Source organism: Elephas maximus, chromosome 2, assembly GCF_024166365.1.
Source record: "Elephas maximus indicus isolate mEleMax1 chromosome 2, mEleMax1 primary haplotype, whole genome shotgun sequence".
NCBI lineage: Eukaryota > Metazoa > Chordata > Mammalia > Proboscidea > Elephantidae > Elephas > Elephas maximus.
The window spans coordinates 186972753-186996013 of record NC_064820.1 but is presented as its reverse complement, the minus strand read 5'-3'; the positions used below and the strand labels follow the sequence as shown (position 1 = coordinate 186996013).

Genomic DNA, 23261 nt, shown 5'->3' with positions numbered 1-23261 from the left:
CCCCACTCCTCCAGGTGAGCTGTGTGATGAAGTGATTGACCACTGCCTGCCTGAGGTAAACCTCTGTCAACATGAGGCCAAGTGCGTCTCCCTGGACAAAGGATTCAGGTAAGACCTAGCTTCATGCTTTCAACCCCCAGCACATGGATCCCGGAGAACTCTGCCTGTAGCACTCTAGGTTTGAGGTTTGGGGGTTGTGTGTCCGTGTCTATCTGTCTCTTTCTCTCCCTCCATTTCTCTCCTTTCCAGAGCTAGAAAAGTAGAGCAATCTAGAGTCCAGAGGGTATCCAGTCACCTTCCCTTGTGCAACCTTCACAGCGCTCTGCCTGCTGTGGCTACACCAAGTTTGCCAGCGTGTGTACCTGGGTGGGGGGGGGGAGGATTTGAGGGCAGGGAGAGGGAGCTCTGACTGGTTCAGCAGCCACAGCCATTGGTGGAGGTGTCTCCGTGGCAAGCAGCTGAGCCAGTAGGAGCTAGGGGAACACAGAGAGCAATTCCAAGGGTGGATGTGAGAATGCCTGAGAAGCTCTTGTAGTTCCTGGGCCTGAGAATCAAACAGTGCCCCTGGGAAATTCCTCCTGGGCTCTGCCCCGTCTCCTCTCTCTACCCTCTTTCATGGAAATTTGTACCAGTGTCTCTTCTGGAGAAGTCCTAAGACCCTCAAGACCCAGGATTTTTCTGACATCATGGGGAGCATTCTAGAACCCTGTGGCTGAAAACGCTCTCACAGTCCCCAACCCTGCCATCCACACAGTTATCCCCTTCTCCTCCCCCAGCAGGCTCTGTCCAACACCTTAAGGGAAGCCTCTAGTGCCCAGGAGTCAGGGCTTGGGGAAGTAGCAGAGACCAGAGCAGCTGGGAGGACCCCAGGATTGACCCTTGAGAACGACATCTGAAATAACCCTACAGAGATATTCCCTGGAGAGGAGGGTCTGGTGTGCGATGCATATACTGAGGAGTCTTTAAGGAGAATCCTGATGCCTTTTGTCTAGTGGCATTTCCAGTCTTGGCCGGATGGTAGCTCACGTCTAGATCTAGATGGGCCCCAGGAGCTGTCACTATTCAATCTGCCCAGTTCTCATCAGAAGGCAGATTTCTCAGACTCTGGGGCTTTTGAGACTATGATTCTAAGTTGCAAATATTAGTATTTCATAGCAAATCCCCTCCCACCAAAAAGAAAAAACTAGTTGCTATTGAATTGACCCTGACTTACGGAGACCTCATGTGTGTCAGAGTAGAACTGTGCTCCATAGAGTTTTCAATGGCTGACTCTTGAGAAGTAGATTGCCTGGCCTTTCTTTTGAGGTACCTCTAGTTGGACTGAAACTGCCAACCTTTCAGTTAGCAGTTGAGCCTTTAACCATTTGCAACACCCAGCTTCTGTGATTTTTTTTTTAATTATTATTATTTCATTGGTCTCAGGATCTTTGAAAGTCTGAAACTAATGAAATCATAAAAATCATAGACAATTAGGAATTTAGAGCTGTGGGCTCTTAGAGTCATAGAATCTCAGAAACTTGAGCTTGTGAACTTTTATAATCTCAGAATCTTAAATGAGAATGTAAGAATCTTAGAAGCTAAGAACCGTGGTTCTTTTAGTTGCCTCCCTCCTATGCCCTCATCAGTCTACAAATGCCCGTTGCGTTGAGTGCTGTGGGGAGTGTAAGAGATCTGTTATTTCTCCCCTCGAAGCCCTTGCCATGAACCTAAGAAAGGAAAACTTGACACAAAGCAAACATTTAGAAAAGAGGGAATTTCCAAGAGACAGAAAGGGTCATGTACACCAGAGACTACATCAGCCTGAGACCAGAAGAACTAGATGGTGCCCGGCGACCACTGATGACTGCCCTGACAGGGAACACAGCAGAGAACCCCTGGGGGAGCAGGAGAATAGTGGGATGCAGATTTTAAATTATCTTAGAAAGACCAGGCTTAACGGTCTAACTGAGACTAGAGGGACCCTGGAGGTAATGGTCCCCAGACCCTTTGTTAGCCCAAGACTGGAACCATTCCCAAAGCCAACTCTTCAGACAGGGATTAGACTGGACTATAAGATGGATAATGATACTGGTGAGGAGTGAGCTTCTTGGCTCAAGTAGACACATGGGACTATGTGGGCACCTCCTGTCTGGAGGCGAGATGAGAAAGAAGAGGGGACAGGAGCTGGTTGAATAGACATGGGGAATATAGGGAGGAGATGGGGAATGTGCTATCTCATTAGGGGGAGAACAGCTAGAAGTACATAGCAAGGTAAGCATAACTTTTTGTATGAGAGACTAACTTGATTTGTAAACTTTCACTTAAAGTACAATAAATTAATTAATTAGAAAAAAAAGAAAAGAGGAAACTTCTGGGCCCCATGGTTCTGGCTCTGAGTGCTGCTGGGATTCTGAGGAGGGGAGAGAAGATCTGCCGGACGGAGAGGGAAGGCTGCCTTAGGAGGTAGGCTTTAAGCTGAGCCTGGAAGGATGGGTAGACTTCAGATAGGCTGAGAGAAGGGAGTCTAGAGTAGGTGACTCTGTTGGCATCCCAAACCTACGGCTCATCACCAGGGAAAATGCAAGTGGCATGTTAGGGCCTCTGGTTTTGCTAAGACCAAAGGAAGCATAGCATCAGCCCTTCCATGCCTGCACCACATTCAAATCCACCTCATCTGTCCCTGTCCCCCTCTGAGATATGCCAGGTGGGACTTTAAGGCAGCTGAGTTATGACAGTGCCTCCGGGAATCCTCTCCCCATCCTCTTCTATCTACTCCCAAAGAGGGAGGAGTGAGGAGAGAGGAGGCAGAACCATCCCTTTGTCTTAAAGTTTCCCATCAGGCTTCTGTGTCCCATAAGTATTCAGAGATCTTGCTTCCCTTTCCACCTGGGCCACCTGAACCACCTTCCTTCGCTCATACCACTGCCTCTGCTGACTTGGATAGTCTGTGGTTATTATTTTGGCTCTGCCCAGTAGAATTCTGCTGGTGGGCCCAGAAAGAGGTATAGGCCTTGCAGGAGACGGAAGTGCCAGCAAGTGTTTGTGTTTGCATGTGCCGGCGTGTGCCTGAGTCCCTGGGAGGAATTTGGTGCATTCAGGATTTCTGCACAGAGTTACCCCAGGCCAGAGATGCGTGGCCCACATCAGGGAGGCAACATTTCAGCTGGAGCAGATTTCTCTAGTGAGGTTTTAAGCCTTGGCTAACAGAGATGGTCAAAAGGTCGGCAGTTCGATTCCATCAGGCACTCCTTGAAAACTCTATGGGGCAGTTCTACTCTGTCCTATAGGGTCACTATGAGTTGGGATCAACTCCACAACGAATTTGGTTTGGGGGTTTAACAGAGATGGTAATGGAGCTGCTGACACGTTGCTCTTCAGGGAGGGGCGGGATCAGGGTACAGGGCTGAGTTGGGGCAGTAGCCCCCATCCTCTCGCCTGGGAAACATGAACCATTTATTTAGGACAGGAGGATTTTACCCATTTTATTTCAATCCTAATCTCTGGAGGGGGAAAGTGAACAAACAAAAGTCAAGGGGCATGCTCAAAAGTGATAATTATTACCATTAGTGATAACCATCATTATCATCTTCGACTTACCATATTGACTGTTTGCTCCATGTTTATCCAGTGGTTTCCACAGAGCATATCGTTTGTTTGTTTGTTTGTTCTTTTAACAGATTTTTTTATTGGTTTATTTTGGTAAAGATATAACAAAACATTTGCCATTTCAGCTTTTTTTTACTTGTACAATTCAGTGACATCGGTTACATTCATCATGTTATGCAACCATCACATTGTCTGTTTCCAAATTATTTCATCACCATTCACAGAAATTCAGTGCCCCCCTCAGCAAAGACTCCCCTTTCCCTCTTCCTTCTACCCCCAGATAACCGCTAATAAACTTTGGTTTCTATAAACCATAAACTCCTTGCCATCGAGTCGATTCCGACTCATAGAGACCCTATAGGACAGAGAACTGCCCCACAGAGTTTCCAGTGAGCACCTGGGGGATTCAAACTGCTGATCTTTTCGTTAGCAGCCGAACTCTTAACCACTATGCCACCAGGATTTCCTTGGTTTCTATACATTTGCACATTTCAATTAAGTGGGATCACATAATATTTACTCTGTTGTGACTGACTTATTTCACTCAGCATAATGTTTTCAAGAGTCAGCCATGTTGTGGCATGCGTCAGGACTTCATTTCTCTCTATGGCTGAGTACTATTCCGTTGTATGTATGTACCACGTTTTGTTTATTCATTCATCAGTTGATGGGCATTTAGGTTGTTTCCACTTTTTGGCTATTTTGAATAGTGCTGCAATGAACATTGGTGTACAAGTTTCTCTTTGTGTTCCTGCTTTCAGTTCCTTTGGGCATATATCTAGGATTGGGATTGCTGGGTCATATGGCAGTTCTACGTTTACGTTTTTGAGGAACTGTAATTTAATTTTTAAAGCAAAAATAAGAGGTGACGTTATTTATCACCTACCCCATTTCAGAATGAGGAAACTTAAACTCAGAGAGGTAATGAGTGGCTAATATACTTAGAACAATATTTGACACAGTATGTATAAACTAAATATTGTTATTATTGTATAGGGGGCCTGGGGGAAGAGACTTCAGCTCTCTCTCCTGGTCTCCTCCTTTTAATGGAGGATGATAGAATGTCTCTTCCAGGCCCCAGTGAGACACTCAGCAAAAGGTGTTTAGCTGAGCACAGGGCTCTGCACAAAGGAAGTACTAAAATGAATGTTAATTCTGTATAGAAAGTAGCAGCTCCAAGTACAACCTGTGTGACTCCAATCCTGTGGCCCACAGCCTGGCTCCTGAAAACAAGACCACTCCCACTTGAAACAGACCATCATTAACTCGTAGGCAGCAAAGGCTGCGTGCAGATCACCCATAAAACCTAAGGTGGAACCAGGCTTTGCAGAGCCTGTGAGAGTTGAGGGGAGCTGTAAGGAAATTGGGTAGGTAGAGGAGAGAGGAAGAGGCCGCCTGGGGAGGGCTACCACCTGGAAACTCACCCTTGTTCTGCCTCTGTTACAGGTGTGAGTGCGTCCCTGGCTATAGTGGGAAGTTCTGCGAGATGGACAACAATGACTGCGTGGCCCACAAGTGCCGCCACGGGGCCCAGTGCGTGGATGCGGTCAATGGCTACACCTGCACCTGCCCCCAGGGCTTCAGGTATGGCAAAGGGCCACCACAGGAAGGCGACAGCCTGGGCCAGACAAGATGGGATGGGGACTGGTTGGCCAAGGCAAAGAGGCTGGAGACCCAGGCCCAGGAGCCCTCGCCCCAGCTCTCAGTGGTACCTTTATTCTTCAACCCTTACAAGTCTCATAAGGAAAATAGAGCAGACGTTAGTCCATTCTGGACTAACAACTCCACATGGGAGTTGCACTTAGGTCCCAGCTCACATATGTCAAGATGGGACAAGATTCCATCCAACAGAAGATGCCACATCTTGGAGCCCAGCCTGAGACATGGGGGTAGCCAAGTAGCTACACTGGCAAAAATCATTTTTCTAGGCTGGAGAGAAAAAACAGTATGGTGGCCCAATGGCAGAAAAGTGGAGGTGAATGGGAGGGTTGGAGTCAGTCTCTAGAATCATGAAGCCAGGAAGAGAAAGGGGAGATGGGAAGCACTGGCCAGGGGGCCAGGAGTTGTCTGCTGGGGACAGTGGAAGGAGAGGCTTGGGTCCCAGCTCCTTCACTAACTGTCAGGGGAGGGTGGGGAAGGTGGAGGGCATAAGGGGCCACACTTAAGGGGGCCAGACTGAGAGACATTTCCGTGTACGTCAGTACTCGCTAGATGACATAAAAGTAAATCTGGATCCAGTGGATGGCATAAATGCACAACATGCAAAGGAGCTTTGGTCACAGACTAGGATGTGAGCCTAGAAGGAACCACAGGCTTCTCAGATCACTGTTTCTCCAAGCCCCACTTAGACCATTTGCATCAGAGGCATGTAAATTGTAAAAATGTAAATTCCCAAGCCCCAGTGAAGAGCTACTAAATTTGAACTGGAGGGGCTAGGAATCTGAACCCTCATCCACAAGGATTCTGATGACACTGACATTTGGGGACCTGTACTCTAGTCCAACCTTATCATTTTATAAATGGGGGAGGGGCAAGGACTGAGGCTTAAAACCAATTGTCCTGGAGGTCGATTCTGACTCATGGCAATCCCACATGTGTCAGAGTTGGACTGTGCTCCATAGGATATTCAGTAGTATTTTTCAGAAGTAGATTACCAGGTCTTTCTTCCAAGGCACCTCTGGGTGGACTCAAACCACCAACTTTTCAGTTAACAGCTGAGCACGTTAACCGTTCGCACCACCCAGGGACAGCGGGGGCTTAGAGAAAGAAAAGGACTTCCCCCAGTTAGAGGTCGGACTGGAACTGGGCCTCCCAGTTCCCATCTTGCCCCACTCTCTCTGCTAGGGGCTCTTAGGCCAAAATAACTGTGATTGTCTGCTCTCCTGCCTTCTTCCTCTCCTCCCTCCTGCATGCTCCTCTGCCCTCCTGCCAGCGGGCTCTTCTGTGAGCACCCCCCGCCCATGGTCCTGCTGCAGACCAGCCCCTGCGACCAGTACGAGTGCCAGAACGGGGCACAGTGCATTGTGGTGCAGCAAGAGCCCACCTGCCGCTGCCCGCCAGGCTTTGCCGGGCCCCGCTGTGAGAAGCTCATCACCGTCAACTTTGTGGGCAAGGACTCCTACGTGGAACTGGCCTCCGCCAAGGTCCGGCCCCAGGCCAACATCTCCCTACAGGTGCGCCCCCACCCTGCCCTGCCCTTGGAAGGACCCCAGCCTGACCCCACGCTCTGACTGTTCAGAGAACAGCTGGCATGCCTCAGACCGTGGCATCCTGCCCCCTCCCCTAAAGCATCATCAAGGACGACACTCGGATTTGGGGGATCTGAGCCAGCTCTGTCCAGAGAGTTCTAGAAACAATTCGTGACCAGCTCTCACTGTAAACAGCAGCCCCCACTTTCAGCCTCATTCATTCATTCCTCTAGAAAATATTTGTTCAATTTCTATATGCCAGACAAAGCCCCTTGCCCAGGGCAGGATGACAAGGAAACAGACAGACAGTGACAATGCTGGGTGCTGTGGGAATATACAGGAGGGGCAGTGATCCCAGACTGCTGGGAAGAATCAGAGAAGGCTCCCCAGAGGCCATGATACCTAAGCTGGGATCTGAAGGACGAGTAGGAGTTTGCCTGATGAAGCATAGCAGCGTGGAGGCCTAACAGACAGCATGAAGGACAGAGGTGGGGGTGGTGGTGGGAAGCCTGAGGGATCAGAATGTGCAGAGGCCTGGAGGCCCAAGCAATCAGGCCATTTTCAGGGAATGGAAAACCATTTCATAGGAGCCAAGTTCTTTTCAGACTAATTTCTTTCAGGCTCCTCACATGTAGACCTGAGCACATTTATTTCTAACTACATTTCTGGAGGACCTGAAGCTATCCCATAGGGTAGAAGCAGCCCCAGTGGGGTTTCCAAATAGCCGCTGATGGATTCGACCTGTTGACATTTTGATTAGCAGCCATAGCTCTTAACCACTACACCACCAGGACTCCAGAGAAAGAATAGGCCCCGCCTTTAGGCTTACTGGGCAGGAGGAACCCTGGAGACACCACTAGAGGGCGCTGGCCAATTGGTGGCCCATGCCAGGCTTGGGGGCTGCTGAATGACACCTGGGACCCTCTTGGATATGGCCACATAGTCCCAGGTTAGATCTGGAGCTTTTGGAGAAAATATTCATTCAACAAAGGTCTGTTGAGCACCTGTACATGCCAGGCATCATTGTAGGCACAGGCATTGCAGAAATGTACAAAAAGTTAAAAAGGCGTCTCATCAGGAAAATTGTAGTCCAGTGACAGGCCTTCTGAGATGAGGGTGGCCCTGGGCACAAGTGAGAAGGAAGTCTGGTTACCCTCACCTGTCGCCTCATTACCCTTCCCTCCCTCAGTCCCACCCACTCAGGGACCCCATTATTGGGTCTCAACTAACCAGAGCATCCCTTGGGCCCCAGAAGTCCTATCAGAGCTTACCTGCTCTACTTTCCGTTCCATCAGGCTGATGCGTGCCAGGGGGTAAGAGCTGATAGCCTAATCAGGTCAGGTGTCTGGCAAATGGGTGCCCTCCAGTTTCTGAAACCAGTGCTTCTCAGCCTTGATAAGATAGTAGAATCACGTGGAGAACTTTGTCAACTCTGTTTGCCAGGGACCCAACCCCCAGAGATTCAAGTTTACTTGGTCTGGGGTGAAACCCAGACACCAGTATTTGTAAAAATTCCTCAGGTGATTCTTGGCACAGTGCCTGGTTCGTAGTAAGTGTTAGTAAATGGTAATTGTTAGCATTTTGTTTATAGTTATTATACTTCCTCTCTATACAGAGACTTAGGCCCCCAGAGGGGAGGGCCTGGGCAGGATCACATTGTCGTGACGCTAGAGGCTAGACTGGAGCTCCAGGTTCTGACTCTCAGCTCAATGGTCCTTCTGTACTGCCAATCAGGAGTTCTACTCCACGGACTGAGGGTGAAGCAGGCATCATGAGGGCCCTGAAGGCAGAAAGAACAGGGACTTTCAGCCTTTTCCCTGGTACAGGCCAGGCCACCTGGCAGCCCTCAAACCCACCAACCCACCTAGGCCGGGAAAATGCAGCCAAGACCACCATCTCCCAACCTAGTGCTGCTTAGGGCCTAAGACGCACAAAGATGAGAGATTTGAGTCTCTGCCTCTTGCTCTTGGCTGCATTCCCACTTTGAATTTATACTGTGTGTTGTCTGCAGAGCAGGCCCCGGGGGAATCAAAAACAAATATGTCCCATTTGTTCAACCAATATTTAATGAGGCCTACTCCATGCAGTGGTTAAGAGCTCGACTGCTAACCAAAAAGTTGGCAGTTCGAATCCATCAGCCACTTCTGGGAAGCCCATGGGGTGGCAGTTCTACTCTGTCCTATAGGGTCACCGTGAGTTGGAACCAACTCAACAGCAACAGGTTTCGTTTTTGTTGGTTTTACACCATGCCCAAGAATGGAGAACTACGTAAGAATATCACAGTGAGCAAGACAGATAGGAAGGCCCTGACCTGATGTTGCTTATGGACTAGGGATGAGACAAGCATTAAACAAACCTCTCTGCCAGCCATTGTTTAAGTCTGATTGTGTTGGGTACCAAGAAGAAAATTTCAAGGTACTGGTGGAACTCCTTACAGAGCTGAGAGGCAAGGGAATATCTGACCTACTCTTGGAGAAATCAGGGAAGGCCTCCAGAGGAAAGTGACATTTAAGCCAAGATTTGCAGGGTGAGCTGGCCGTGGCCTGCAGAAGCTGAACAGGTGATTCCACCTGAATTTCTAGCCCTGTGTCCACTCGTTCCCCCAAACACAAGCATGCACCTACCTTAATCAGTTGCTGTCAAGTTGATTCCGACTCATGGCAACCCCCGTGTGTCAGATTAGAACTGTGCTCCAGAGGGTTTTCAATGGCTGATTTTTTTTGAAAGTAGGCCTCCAGGCCTTTTTTCCAAGGTACCACTGGGTGGATTTGAACCTCCAACCTTTCAGTTAGCAGCTAAGCACATTAACCATTTGCGCCACCCAAGGACTCTTTGTTGAGTCTATTCTGACTCATAGCAACCCTACAGGACAGAGTAGAACTGTTCCATAGGATTTCTAAGGAGGGGCTGGTAGATTCAAACTGCCAACCTTTTGGTTAGCAGTTGAGCTTTTAACCACTGTCCACCAGGAGTAACCGAAATGTCAGCCCACTGCATTGGCCAGGAATCGAACCCGGGTCAACTGCTTGGAAAGCAGCTGTGCTCACCACTATACCACCAGCGCTGCAAAAGGGACTCTTACACATGCCTTAAACCCAAACCCATTGTGGTCAAATCAATTCTGACTCGTAGTGACCCTACAGGACAGAGTAGGACTGCCTCATAGGCCTTCCAAGGGTGTAATCTTTATAAAAGCAGACTGCCACGTCTGTCTCTCACAGAGCAGCTGGTGAGTTCGAACTGCCAACCTTTTGGTTAGCAGTGAACACTTAACCACTGCGCCACCAGGGCTCCTATACTTAACCTTACCCACTTCCAAACTTTGGTTGATGCTGTTCCCTCTACTGAGACCCCTTTTCCCCCATCTCTCAGCCTGTTGCTACCAAGGAATTTTCCTGTTCTCCTTTCAAAGCCTAGGATAAATCACGTACCTCCTCTTTAAACGGATCCGGGAGCCACACACCACCCATCCGTTGCTCCAAGCAGAATTAATGGATTCCCCTTCCAACTTCATCTACCCATTACCATCAAGTCAAGTCCAACTCATCATGACTCTATAGGACAGAGTAGAACTGCCCCATAGGGTTTCCAAGGAAACCCTGGTGGATTTGAACTGCCGACCTTCTGGTTAGCAGCCATTTCTTAACCACTGCACCACCAGGGCTCCCCAAGTTCATTTAGACTAGAGCATTACGCTTCATCTATTAACACGCCCATCACCTACTTCACCATTATTTCTTTCTCTGTGTGACTCTGCTTCTATTCTGGAAACGCTGGAGGCCAGCAACCCTGTTGATCTCTGTATTCCCAGTGCTGAACACAGAGTAGACACTCAATAAATGCTTCAAATGAATGAATGAAAGAATGGATGAACGGATTAATCCATAATTAAAGCTAATGTGAGTAAATATCAGTCTAGGGCCTGGCTCACAGTGGCACTTGGAGCCGCCTGTTGAATGAACTGATAAAGGAATGAAGAGTTAGGAGATGGTATGAGATATATAGGCACACAGTGGCATATAGTTGGTGCTCAATAAATATTTGTTGAGTTGCTCAGTCAGCGTTTTGCTAAAGTAAAAGTTATCAGCCCTGCCTTCTGGGAACTCACAGACTAGATAGAGGAAGAAATGTGGATAGAATTCAGATCAGGGTGGGATCAGAAGCTGCCACCTGGAAGAGGGCTCTGAGGTGGGGAGGGAAGAGGTTAACCCTCAAGTGGCCCCAACCCATACACCCTGGCCAATCTCTCCAGGTGGCCACTGACAAGGACAATGGCATCCTTCTCTACAAGGGAGACAACGACCCCCTGGCTCTGGAGCTGTACCAGGGCCACGTGAGGCTCGTGTATGACAGCCTGAGCTCCCCGCCAACCACGGTATACAGGTAAGGACGTGCACCCTCCCGGCCACTGCATTCGTGCGTCTGGGCCAGGGGGGACTCTGCAGACTCTCCACCCCCCACCCACAGGCTGGCATAAAGTGGGGGTGAGAAGGGGTAGGTAGTGCTGTTGGAGGAGGCAGGAGAGGAAGGCAGGCCCACGCAGAGAGATGACACCTCATTAAAAATAAGATAAATGGCCAGCTGGCTACTTTGCACAGAGCGGGGTGCTCCAATGGGGACGAGGCTGCTTAATGAGATGCCCTTTTCAAAATGTCATCCTAATCTTTTATTAGTTTAAGAAAGAAAACGGGGAGATGAGCATGAAACTCAAGGGGAAGAAATCCGAGAGCGTTAAGGGAGCAGGGCGACTTCTTAAGTGACTTTCAAACTGTTCTCAAGGTCGGTTTTTCCTTAATTCAGGCCTTCAATCCATCACCGTGGTTTTTGCCTTATCAGTATGCCAGCTGTACTATGGCTGAATATTTTACCGTACATCAATTTTAAATCTGCCCACTTTAAATTTAGCTTCATCTAAGTCACATACGCAGGTTCAATATGCTAGTTTTTTTCTACTTCTCAGTAAAATAATGCATATTACATGTAACACAGGCAATACATACAGAAGTTATAATGCAACAAATCAGCTGCTGTCTAGTCGACCCTGATTCATGGTGACTCTGTGTCAGAATAGAGCTGTGCTCCACAGGATTTTCAATGGCTGAGTTTTTAGAAGTAGTTCACCCGGTCTTTTTTCCAAGGTACCTCTGGGTGGACTTGAACCACCCACTTTTCAATTAATAGCTGGGCACATTAACCCTTTGCCCCACCCAGGGACATTAATAATGCGATAATACATGTTAAATACATAACTGTTAAAATAGAAAATGTTCGTCTGTGTTACACCTAAAATTATGTTGCATGCCACGAGTAGAATGAGAGCCATACTTGGGGAAGACACAGTACGAAAGATAGACCAGCATCCAGAGGCCACCCCTCCTCCTTTGGAAGCAAGAGCACGTTTGGCTAGGATTAATGAAGAGCAGCCATTTTCAGACTTTGTTCATTTCCTTCAACTGAAACTTGATATTGAACTCGAGAATATCAAGTAAATAAATACAAAACTTCCCTGCAGGCTTGGAAGGAGTGGAGTCCCCCTTCACACACACCCTCACAGAGACCCCAATACACCTCCAACAAACCCTGTTGGAAATAGTCGGTTTAAACCCAACCAGAGCAGTTGCCGTCAGCTCCAACTCATGTTGACCCCATGTGTTGCAGAGTAGAACTACCCCATAGGATTTTCAAGGCTGTGACCTTTCAGAAGCAGATTACCAGGCCTTTCTTCATGGTGCCTCTGGGTGGGTTTGAACTACCAACCTTTCAGGTGATAGTTGAGTGCTTGGCCATCTGTACCACCCAAAGACTCTTGGTTTAAGCCAGTGGCTTTCCAGTTGTGATTCCCCAGACTAGCAGGATCAGCATCACCTGGTGACTTGTTAGAAATGCAAATTCTCAGACCCCACACCAGACCTGCTGAACCAGAAGCTCCAGATTGGGGCCCAGGAATCTGTGTTTTAATGAGCCCGACCTCCAGGTGATTCTGATGCACAGGTAAGTCTGACACCGGGCTTTAAACTGGTTTGTTCCAGTTTAAATCCCTGTGGAGAATTTGCCTTTCCACCCCAGATATACTGAGTCAGAAGCTACAGTTTAACAAGATCCCCAGGTGATTCCTATGTAAAATAAATTTTGAGAGCCACTGCTCCACTGGTGGTTCTCAGAATTGGCCTCTAACCAGCAGCATTAGCATCACCTGGGAACTTGTTAGAAATGCAAATTCTCAGGAGGGTTTCAAACCAGAATGAACCTGTTTGAAGCCTGGTCTGAGAAGCACTAGTTTACCAGGAGAAAGCTCCCTGGAAGAGAGGCCACTGGAGTCGGGCCTTAAGGAAAGGGAAGAATATGTATGTGCCAGAAGACAGGGGACAAGCCCAGCTAGGGCAGCAACAAAGACAAGCACAGGAGACAATAACCCAGGTAGACGGTTCCCGGTGGAGGGCAAGTACAGAAGGACCAGCAAGTCAGGTGCATTCAGGGATGGGCCAACACCAGAGAAAGAGGGCGCACCCTAGGGGCCTCAGACTTTTCTGGAGTCTGGGCCTCTAAACATCGGTGCCCCTGGAGCCACTAGACATGGTGGAAGTGGAAGTCGAAGGACAGACAGCTGAGGAGAGAGGGCCAGGAGCAGCCCACAAACCAAGCAGCTCCAGCATTTGGGGTCAGACAGACAAGGGTTTCCGCAAGTTACTCAACCTCTCTGTGCCTCAGTTTCCTCCTCTGGATAATGTGGATGATAACAGAACTTGCCTCTTGGGTACATTGTTGCAGGTTGAGGGTTGATCTAATCACAGTGGTAGCAAATTGAGCCTTTATATGGGCATGTGAAGAGCCCAGCATTCCCCTGCGCTGATGTGAGCTGTTAGGGGTGGTTTGGTAAAGGCTAGAGTGTTAAAACATTCTGCTGTTCCCTAATCAGTGCCTGAGGAATAAAAGGGGAAACCAGAGAATTCCTGTCTTCTAAAACCCTTGTCGGGGTATCAGAGGAGATGGAGCAGGTGGCCCAGGGCAGGCTCCCAGCTCTTTATCCATGGGAGAAACCAAGTGAAGGATGCCCCCATGTCTGAGAACGGGTCTTTAGTGTCTTTCAGCTTCAAAACCCTTAAGTCTCCCAGAAATCCCATATTAAAAATGGGTTTGTTCCCAAGCACTGTTCTCTAATGCAGCCCTGTTTCTGCCCCAGTAGTGCACTCTCTCTCTCTCTCACTCACTCACTAAACATCTGTCAAACACCTTGTAGGGCCAGGCCCTGGGCTAGGTGTAGGGGGCACGGAGTTAAACAAAACATAGCCAGGGAAGAAGACAGGCATGCAAACAAGCAATGGTTCCACAGGCCGAATAAAACGATCCCATATGCTGCGGGGGCACGGAGGAAGGAGCTGATATTTCTGCTTGAAGGATCAGGAAAGCTTCCCTGGAGGAAGAGGCAGTGTTTGAGTGAGGCCTGCAGGGCCAGGAGTATTTCCACAGGCTGAGGAAGCCCTGCGGAGTGGAAGCCCCATCAAGATGTCTGGAAGCAACTGCTGGAAGGGGCTGAGGGTCACATAGGGCACTGGCTGAGCTGACCTGCAGCTGGAGGGACCAGGAGGCCATCACAGCCAAATCAGGACACCTCTTCCTCAGAGTCACTGCGGCCACCTCCAACCTCCCAGGCAGTCCTCCTCAGCCTCAGGCCAGAGCCAGACCAAACCTGATCTAATCAGGGGCACTGGCAGCCTGCAGGCTTTTCAAGGCCCCACTGACCAGCTCCCAGAGTGAGGTGAGCAATCCAAGGACCCCAGAAAAGGAGTACAGGCAGGATCCCATGGCATCCTGTGTGTCTGCTGCCTGATCTTATTCATCTGCCCCACTGTAGTCCCAGGTGGCGAAGAGGGTACTTCAAGGTTCCTATTAAACCACAGGGCAAATACACAGGAAAGCCCATATGAGCCCCTCTTGGGCCCCAAATGGAGACAAATTTTATTATTCCTTGGCTCCGAAACTCGTCAAAGGGGCAACCTTGCTGCCTTCTAAGCTGAGATGCCAAAGAGGTGACAGACATGAAGGAAGTGGTCTGAGATCTGACAGAAAGTGGTGGGGACCGAGGTAACCTCCAGGCCCCATCCAAAGGGGCCGCTGACCTCAGCTCCAGCAGATGCTGCCAGGCGGGGATGCAGATTCTGAAGAGAACTTGGAAATTCAGGGTTTCTATGTGAAACATCTTAGATTCTAAATGTCCATTTTAAGACGCTGCAAAAGAGCTCTGTTTGGCCCGTAGTGCATGCTCGTTGTTGTTGTTGTTAGGTGCTGTCCAGTTGGTTCCAACTCATAGCGACCCTATGCACAATAGAACGAAATACTGCCCAGTCCTGCACCATCCTTACAATCGTTGTTATGCTTGAGCCTCATTGTTGCAGCCACTGTGTCAGTCCACCTCGTTGAAGGTCTTCCTCTTTTCGGCTGACCCTGTACTCTGCCAAGCATGATGTGCTTCTCCAGGGACTGATGCCTCCTGACAACATGTCCAAAGTATGTAAGACGCAGTCTCGCCATCCTTGCTTCTAAGGTGCCTTCTGGTTGTACTTGTTCCAAGACAGATTTGTTTGTTCTTTTGCCAGTCCATGGTATATTCAATATTCTTCGCCAACACCATAATTCAAAGGCATCAATTCTTCTTCGGTCTTCCTTATTCATTGTCCAGCTCTCACATGCATGTGACACAACTGAAAATACCATGGCTTGGGCCAGGCACACCTTAGTCCTCAAGGTGACATCTTAAATTTTCAACACTTTAAAGAGGTCCTTTGCAGCAGATTTGCCCAATGCAATGTGTCTTTTGATATCTTGACTGCTGCTTCCATGGCTGTTGATTATGGATCCAAGTAAAATGAAATCCTTGACAACTTCAATCTTTTCTCTGTTTATCATGATGTTGCTCATTGGTCCAGTTGTGAGGATTTCTGTTTTCTTTATGTTGAGTTGCAATCCATACTGAAGGCTGTGGTCTTTGATCTTCATTAGTAAGTGCTTCAAGTCCTTTTCACTTTCAGCAAGCAAAGTTGTGTCATCTGCATAATGCATGTTGTTAACCAGTCTTCCTCCAATCCTGATGCCCCATCTTCTTCATATAGTCCAGCTTCTCGGATTATTTGCTCGGCATACAGATTGAAGAGGTATGGTGAAAGAATACAACCACGACGCACACCTTTCCTGACTTTAAACCACTCAGTATCCCCTTGTTCTGCCTGAACAAGTGACTCTTGATCTATGTACAGCACAATTAAATATTCTGGAATTAAATGAGCACAATTAAATATTCTGGAATTCCCATTCTTTGCAATGTTATCCATAATTTGTTATGATCCACACAGTCAAAAAAAAAAATTTTTTTTTTTTACACAGTCAGATGCCTTTGCATGGTCAATAAAACACAGGTAAACATCCTTCTGGTGTTCTCTGCTTTCATCCAGGATCCATCTGACATCAGCAATGATATCCCTGGTTCCACGTCCTCTTCTGAAACCTGCCTGAATTTCTGGCAGTTCCCTGTTGATATACTGCTGCAGCCATTTTTGAATGATCTTCAGCAAAATTTTGCTTGTGTGTGATATTAATGATATTGTTCTGTAATTTCCACATTTGGTTGGATCACCTTTCTTGGAAATAGGCATAAATATGGATCTCTTCCAGTCAGTTGGTCAGGAAGCTGTCTTCCATATTTCTTGGCATTGACCAGTGAGCACCTCCAGGACTGCATCCCTTTGGTGAAACATCTCAATTGATATTCCGTCAATTCCTGGAGCCTTGTTTTTCCGCCAATGCCTTCAGAGCAGCTTGGACTTCTTCCTTCAGCACCATCGGTTCCTGATCATATGCCACCTCTTGAAATGGTTGAACACCGACTAATTCTTTTTGGTATAATGTGTATTCCTTCCATCTTCTTTTGACGCTTCCTGTGTCGTTTCTTATTTTTCCCTATAGAATCCGTAACTCAAGTTGCAATAGTGAAGGATTCTAGGATGGCCCTTAATTACCATTGTCAAGGTCTTTGTCTCCTGTGATCCTCGCCATAACCCCCAGGCAAACACCTTCACTCCTATTTTAGGGATGAAAAGCAGGACACTCAGACAGCCGTTTACTCAAAGGCCCTTAGCTAGGAAGTAACAGAGCTGGGATAAAAACCCAGGTTAGGCTTCCACCCTAGAACTGCTCTCCTACCACGCTGACATCAGGACAGGAGGGCTGGGTCAGGAGAGAGGCTGGGGACAGGGAGCCTTTCTGCAGAGGGAGTCTGAGGCCTCAAGCTGTGGCTTCCCTGAGAGCTAGAAACTCTTTGTTCCTGTGAGGCTCTACCGCCACCTAGTGGTTACCGCTCAGCAGCCAGGTCAGCACAGCCAGTACTTGGAGGAATGAAAATCAAAAAAGCCCAAACCTGTTGCCATTGAGTGGATTCCAACTCACAAAGACCCTATAGGACAGAATAGAGCTGCCCCATAGGGTTTCCAAGGAGCAGCTGGTGAATTTGAACTGCCCACCTTCTGGTTAGCAGCCATTGCTTTTTTTGGGGGGGGGAGAAATGAGAACACTCCTAATCCCCCTTCATCTTTGTCTCTCGGTGGTGTAGGGTCCTGTGGGCTTGTGAGACCTGAGTTTGAGTCCTCTTTCCTTCACTTCTACTTTAAGACACCGGGCTGGATACTTTAAGGCTCAAGGCTTCAGACTCATTGCTAAAATGGGGAAAAAATTGTACCTCCCACTCAGGGGTTCTTAGGATTAAATGAGAGAATGTGGGTCAAGTACCCAGCATAGACTCACACAATATCTGGCTCAGCACATGCCTACCTTGTTATTAAAAGCAAAGGAGAACTGGATGGGCCCCTCTGGCCAGCTTTTGTCCACATGCCAGCCCCAGACAGGAGCCTTCCAGCCCAGCCCAACACCTCTAGTCTCTCAGCTTGGTGCTGCTTTATTCTAGCCTCATGAATAGCCAGGAAGACTCAGAGTCCCTTAAATCTCTCTCCTGGGGATGAATTACTGGGGCTTGGAACCACTATAGTGTCATTTCTTGTTAGAGATAACAGCAGTTTTTAGTTTTTTTCTTCCAATTTTTCTCTTCTATAATTGTTGTTATGTGCCATGAAGTCAATTCGACTCATGGCAACCCTATAGGACAGAGTAGAACTGGCCCAATAGGGTTTCCCAGGCCGTAACCTTGATGGGAGCAGATCACCAGGTCTGGTGGGTTCAAATTGCTGGTCTTTCAGTTAGTAGCTGAGTGCTTAACCATTGTACCACCAGGACTCCTTTTTTTAATAGTAGCAGAATCATTTTTCCCGTTGATATTTTACTTAAACACAAGGACAAGATTAAAAAAATAATTTTTTTAAGCAAATAGAAATGGAACCTTCCTGATTTTCGGATGGTGGTGAGAAATCAGCCTTCAGTGCCGACCACCCCCAAACCTGCAGCTACCCACAGTTTGAAAACCACTGGCTTTAAGCATTCTTCCCAGGAAACCCTGATTAAGATGTGGCAAGAAGGAGGCGACCTGTTAACCCGTAAGCACCTCCTGGCAAAGACAAGGTTATGGGAGGCTCAGATTGGGAATCAACCCTGACTTTGAACTGCAGTTTCACCACTTCCTAGCAGTGTGGCCTTGGTCAAGTTACTTAGGATTCCTTCCCTGCGAAATGGGGTTCACAAGAGTGCCCTCCTCAAAGATGGCTCTGGGCCCACAGAAGCATCCGTAAACTGCAAAGCTCTGGGCAGCTACAAGGGTGAGAAATTGGTGTAACCCTTTGTCAGGGCCCACCCACCTGCTCCCCTCCTCCAAGCCCTCCTTCCACACTCAGCTCCTCCAAGCCCAGGGTGAGGGTCAAGAAAATAATCATTGGTATTTTTCTTTTTTTTTTTTTTATTTTTCTGAGCACTCACTAGGCATCAGAGGCCATGCATTACCCGTTAAAATCCAGTGAGGTTGGCACTATCACCATCCCCATTTTACAGAAGTGGGAACTGCGGCTTAGAGAAGTGATGTGCAGTGCCCTGGCTCCCTCACTGGAGGACCCAGTGTGATACCAGGTCTCTGTGGCCCCCAAGCTGGAACTCTTACGGCTGAAGAGCATACCGGGAGGTGGGGCCTGCCCTTGGCCTCTTCCATGTGGGCATCAGGCGAGGGCCTCCATGGAGTCTGGTGGCTGGGGCACTGGGGAGCCCAGCACTTTGTCAGGGGCAGAGGTTGGCACCACACAGGCCTCTCTGCCTGTGGCTCCTGCTCCTGCAGCTCCTGCCAACGGCTGTCTCCAGGTGGCTGCCTGGGGGGCAATGCACCAGGGCCTGGGCCAGTGGAGGAGCACAGAAAGGGGGGGAGAAGGGAACAGACTTAGAGCCAGCAGCCAGGAAGGGGTTAATGGTGTGTGTTTGCTGTGTCTGTGTGTGTCTATAATGGGAATGCAGCTGCCCCAGATTCTCTGAATCTTAAAATTGGAAGGTACTGCCAAGACCACCCACCCAGAGCTGTTTTTTCTCTCCAGCATTCCTCTCTGACAGGTGGCTGCCCAGCTTCTGTTTACACACCTCCAGCAATGGGAAGCTCATTAGCATTCAGGGCAGCATCAGTTTACTGGATGGTTTGGAGGTATATCTGAATTTTTTCCATGTGTGTTTAGAAAGCTGTATGTGAGGGCTCAAAGTCAGAAGCTTGTGGACTCTCACACCAGACCTCATTCCCCCACCCACCATCACCACTAACAAGTCTGCAAAACCTGTCTGCTATCTTGCCCTTGGTACACTACTTGGAGCAGCTGGTGGCTTCTGAAATAGAAAAGCTTTTGCTTTGGATAGCGTTTTGGCTTCTCATCACAAAACCAGATCCCTCAACGGACTCTCTTGACTACCACTCCAGCCCACGCCCCACTATCCTATTTCTCAACCAGGCCTTACTTTGATAAGTTGGACATTTGATTTAGAGGGAAGGATAAAGAGAGCAGAACGTGAGCTCTGTGGGTGCAGGTTCCTTGTCTGTCCTGTTAGTCAGTGATCCCTAGAGTAATGTGGCTTATACAGATACTCAGTGGACAGTGGGTGGGTGGGTGGATGGATGGATGAATGTGAATGGATGGATAGATGGATGGATAGATGGGTGGACGAATGGATAGGTAGGTGGGTGGGTAGGTAAGTGAGTGTATGGGTGGATGGATGGGTATGAGAAAAGAGAGTTCCTAATGGATTTGGGAGGGTCCTAGGCTCCCTTATATTCCCCTCTGCCATCACTTTCTCTCAGAGATTACCATTAGAGCAGGGGTCACTTTTTTGAAGGCAATGGTAGGTTCCAGTTGTTGCTTTTAATATTATTAATAACACTAATAATGATTGCTTATATTTTCCCTATAATGCCACATTCAGTTGGACCACCTTTCTTGGGAATAGGCATAAATATGGATCTTTTCCAGTCAGTTGGCCAGGAAGCTGTCTTCCATATTTCTTGGCATAGATGAGTGAACACCTCCAGCACTGCGTCTGTGTGTTGAAACATCTCAATTGATATTCCATGAATTCCTGGAGCCTTGTTTTTTGCCAATGCCTTCAGAGCAGCTTGGACTTCTTCCTTCAGTACCATCAGTTCCTGATCATATGCCACCTCTTGAAATGGTTGAACATCGACTAATTCTTTTTGGTATAATGACTCTGTGTATTCCTTCCGTCTTCTTTTGATGCTTCTTGTGTCATTTAATATTTTCCCCATAGAATCCTTCACTATTGCAACTCAGGGCTTGAATTTTTTCTTCAGTTCTTTCAGCTTGAGAAACACCGAGCGTGCTCTTCCCTTTTGGTTTTCCATCTCCAGCTCTTTGCATATGGCATTATAATACTTTACGTTGTCTTCTCAAGACACCCTTTGAAATATTCAGTTCTTTTACTTCAATTCTTCCTTTTGCTTTAACTGCTCGACATTCGAGAGCAAGTTTCAGAGTCTCCTCTGACATCCATCTTTGTCTTTTCTTTCTTTCCTGTCTTTTCAGTGACCTCTTGCTTTCTTCATGTATGATGTCCTTGCACAGCTCGTCTGGTCTTTGGTCACTAGTGTTCAATGCATCAAATCTGTTCTTCAGATTGTCTCTAAATTCAGGTGGGATATACTCAAGGTCATATTTTGGCTCTCGTGGACTTGCTCTGATTTTCTTCAATTTCAGCTTGAACTTGCATATGAGCAATTGATAGTCTGTTCCACAGTCGGCCCCTGGCCTTGTTCTGACTGATGATATTGAGCTTTTCCATCGTCTCTTTCCACAGATGTAGTCAATTTGATTTCTGTGTGTTCTACCTGGTGAGGTCCATGTGTATAGTCACCGTTTATGTTGGTGAAAAAAGGTGTGTGCAACGAAGAAGTCATTGGTCTTGCAAAATTCTATCATTAGACCTCCGGCACTGTTTCTATCACCAAGGCCATATTTTCCAACTACTGATCCTTCTTCTTTGTTTCCAACTTTCGCATTCCAATCGCCAGTAATTATCAATGCATCTTGATCAATTTCAGACTGCAGCAGCTGATAAAAATATTCTATTCATCTTTGGCCCTAGTGGTTGGTGTGTAAATTTCAATAATAGTCGTATTAACTGGTCTTCCTTGTAGGCGTATGGATATTATCCTATCACTGACAGCGTTGAACTCCAGGATAGATCTTAAAATGTTCTTTTTCACGATGAATGCAATGAATGTGGAAATTATAGAACAATGTCATTAATATCACACGCAAGCAAAATTCTGCTGAAGATCATTCAAAAACGGCTGCAGTAGTATTTCGACAGGGAATTGCCAGAAATTCAGGCTGGTTTCAGAAGAGGACGTGGAACCAGGGATATCACTGCTGATGTCAGACAGATCCTGGCTGAAAGCAGAGAATACCAGAAGGATGTTTACCTGTGTTTTATTGACTATGCAAAGGCATTCAACTGTGTGGATCATAACAAATTATGGATACCATTGCAAAGAATGGGAATTCCAGAACACTTAATTGTGCTCATGAGGAACCTTTACATAGATTAAGAGACAGTTGTTTGGACAGAGCAAGGGGATACTGATTGGTTTAAAGTCAGGAAAGGTGTGCGTCAGGGTTGTATTCTTTCACCATACCTATTTAATCTGTGTGCTGAGCAAACAATCCGAGAAGCTGGACTATATGAAAAAGACGGGGCATCAGGATTGGAGGAAAACTGGTTAACAACATGCATTATGCAGATGACACAACTTTGCTTGCTGAAAGTGAAAAGGACTTGAAGCACTTACTAATGAAGATCAAAGACCACAGCCTTCAGTATGGATTGCAACTCAACATAAAGAAAACAAAAATCCTCACAACTGGACCAATGAGCAACATCATAATAAATGGAGAAAAGATTGAAGTTGTCAAGGATTTCGTTTTACTCTGATCCACAATCAACACCCATGGAAGCAGCGTTCAAGAAATCAAAAGACACATTGCACTGGGTAAATCTGCTGCAAAGAACCTCTTTAAAGTGTTGAAGAGCACAGATGTCACCTTGAAGGCTAAGGTGTGCCTGACCCAAGCCATGGTGTTCTCAGTCACCTCATATGCATGTGAAAGCCGGACAATGAATAAGAAAGACCGAAGAAGAATTGACACCTTTGAATTGTGGTGTTGGCGAAGAATATTGAATATACTATGGACTGCCAAAAGAATGAACAAATCTGTTCCAGAAGAATTACAGCCAGAATGCTCCTTAGAGGTAAGGATGGCGAGACAGTGTCTTACATACTTTGGGCATGTTGTCAGGAGGGATCAGTCCCTGAGAAGGACATCATGCTTGGCAGAGTACAGGGTCAGCCGAAAAGAGGAAGACCCTCAACAAGGTGGATTGACACAGTGGCAGCAACAATGGAACCAAGCATAACAACAATTGTGAGGATGGCTCAGGACCGGGCAGTGTTTTGTTCTGTTGTACATAGGGTCACTATGAGTTGGAACCGACTCGACGGCACCTAACAACAACAACAACATATTTTCCCTGTAATTTATGTTCTACAAAGCACTTTCATGAACCTTCTCTTATTTGATCACCAAGAGAATTTTGTGAACTTATTCTCCTCTTTTATAGATGAAGAAACTGAGACCCAGTTGGGTTCTGTGATTGGCCGTGGTCCCACCCAGCAATAATGAGCTGGAATGAATGCTGTGCTTTCTGCCCTACACCCCAGCTTAGCCTGTCTTCTCCCAAGCATTTCTCTGGCCTGCTTAGCTGCTAAAATGTCTAATCTGAGTTGGTCACTGAAGCTGTACCTGCCTGCCTGGGTAATCAGTGCCACCTGCATGCTGAGTTTCTCCTATTGAAGCCAACAGGAATCTACTGGAGAGAGCTTAAAGGCAAAGGAAGTCTCTACACCTGAATGGATAAGACAGAGCTCAGCCTGCTCCTCAATGAGCCTTTTCTTAAGGGAAAGAGGTGTCACATCCCCAAAGTCCTCTGTCACCTCCCATCACTGCTCTCTGCCAG

The 23261-nt window shown here is 47.5% G+C and overlaps 1 protein-coding gene and 1 non-coding gene across 3 annotated transcripts in view; one reads left to right on the top strand and one right to left on the bottom strand.

Moving 5' to 3' along the window:
- SLIT3 (slit guidance ligand 3) overlaps nucleotides 1–23261 on the top strand; it is a 783747-nt gene that overhangs the window by 723462 nt on the left and 37024 nt on the right. For both annotated transcript variants that reach the window (XM_049874285.1, XM_049874284.1), the window contains exons 29-32: nucleotides 15–108; nucleotides 5032–5169; nucleotides 6518–6758; nucleotides 11026–11156. In XM_049874285.1, coding sequence (XP_049730242.1) covers nucleotides 15–108; nucleotides 5032–5169; nucleotides 6518–6758; nucleotides 11026–11156 — 604 coding nt within the window. The remainder of the gene's footprint in view (nucleotides 1–14; nucleotides 109–5031; nucleotides 5170–6517; nucleotides 6759–11025; nucleotides 11157–23261) is intronic.
- Nucleotides 9766–9837, bottom strand: TRNAG-UCC (transfer RNA glycine (anticodon UCC)). The gene has a single exon. It is a non-coding gene; the product is annotated as a tRNA-Gly (tRNA).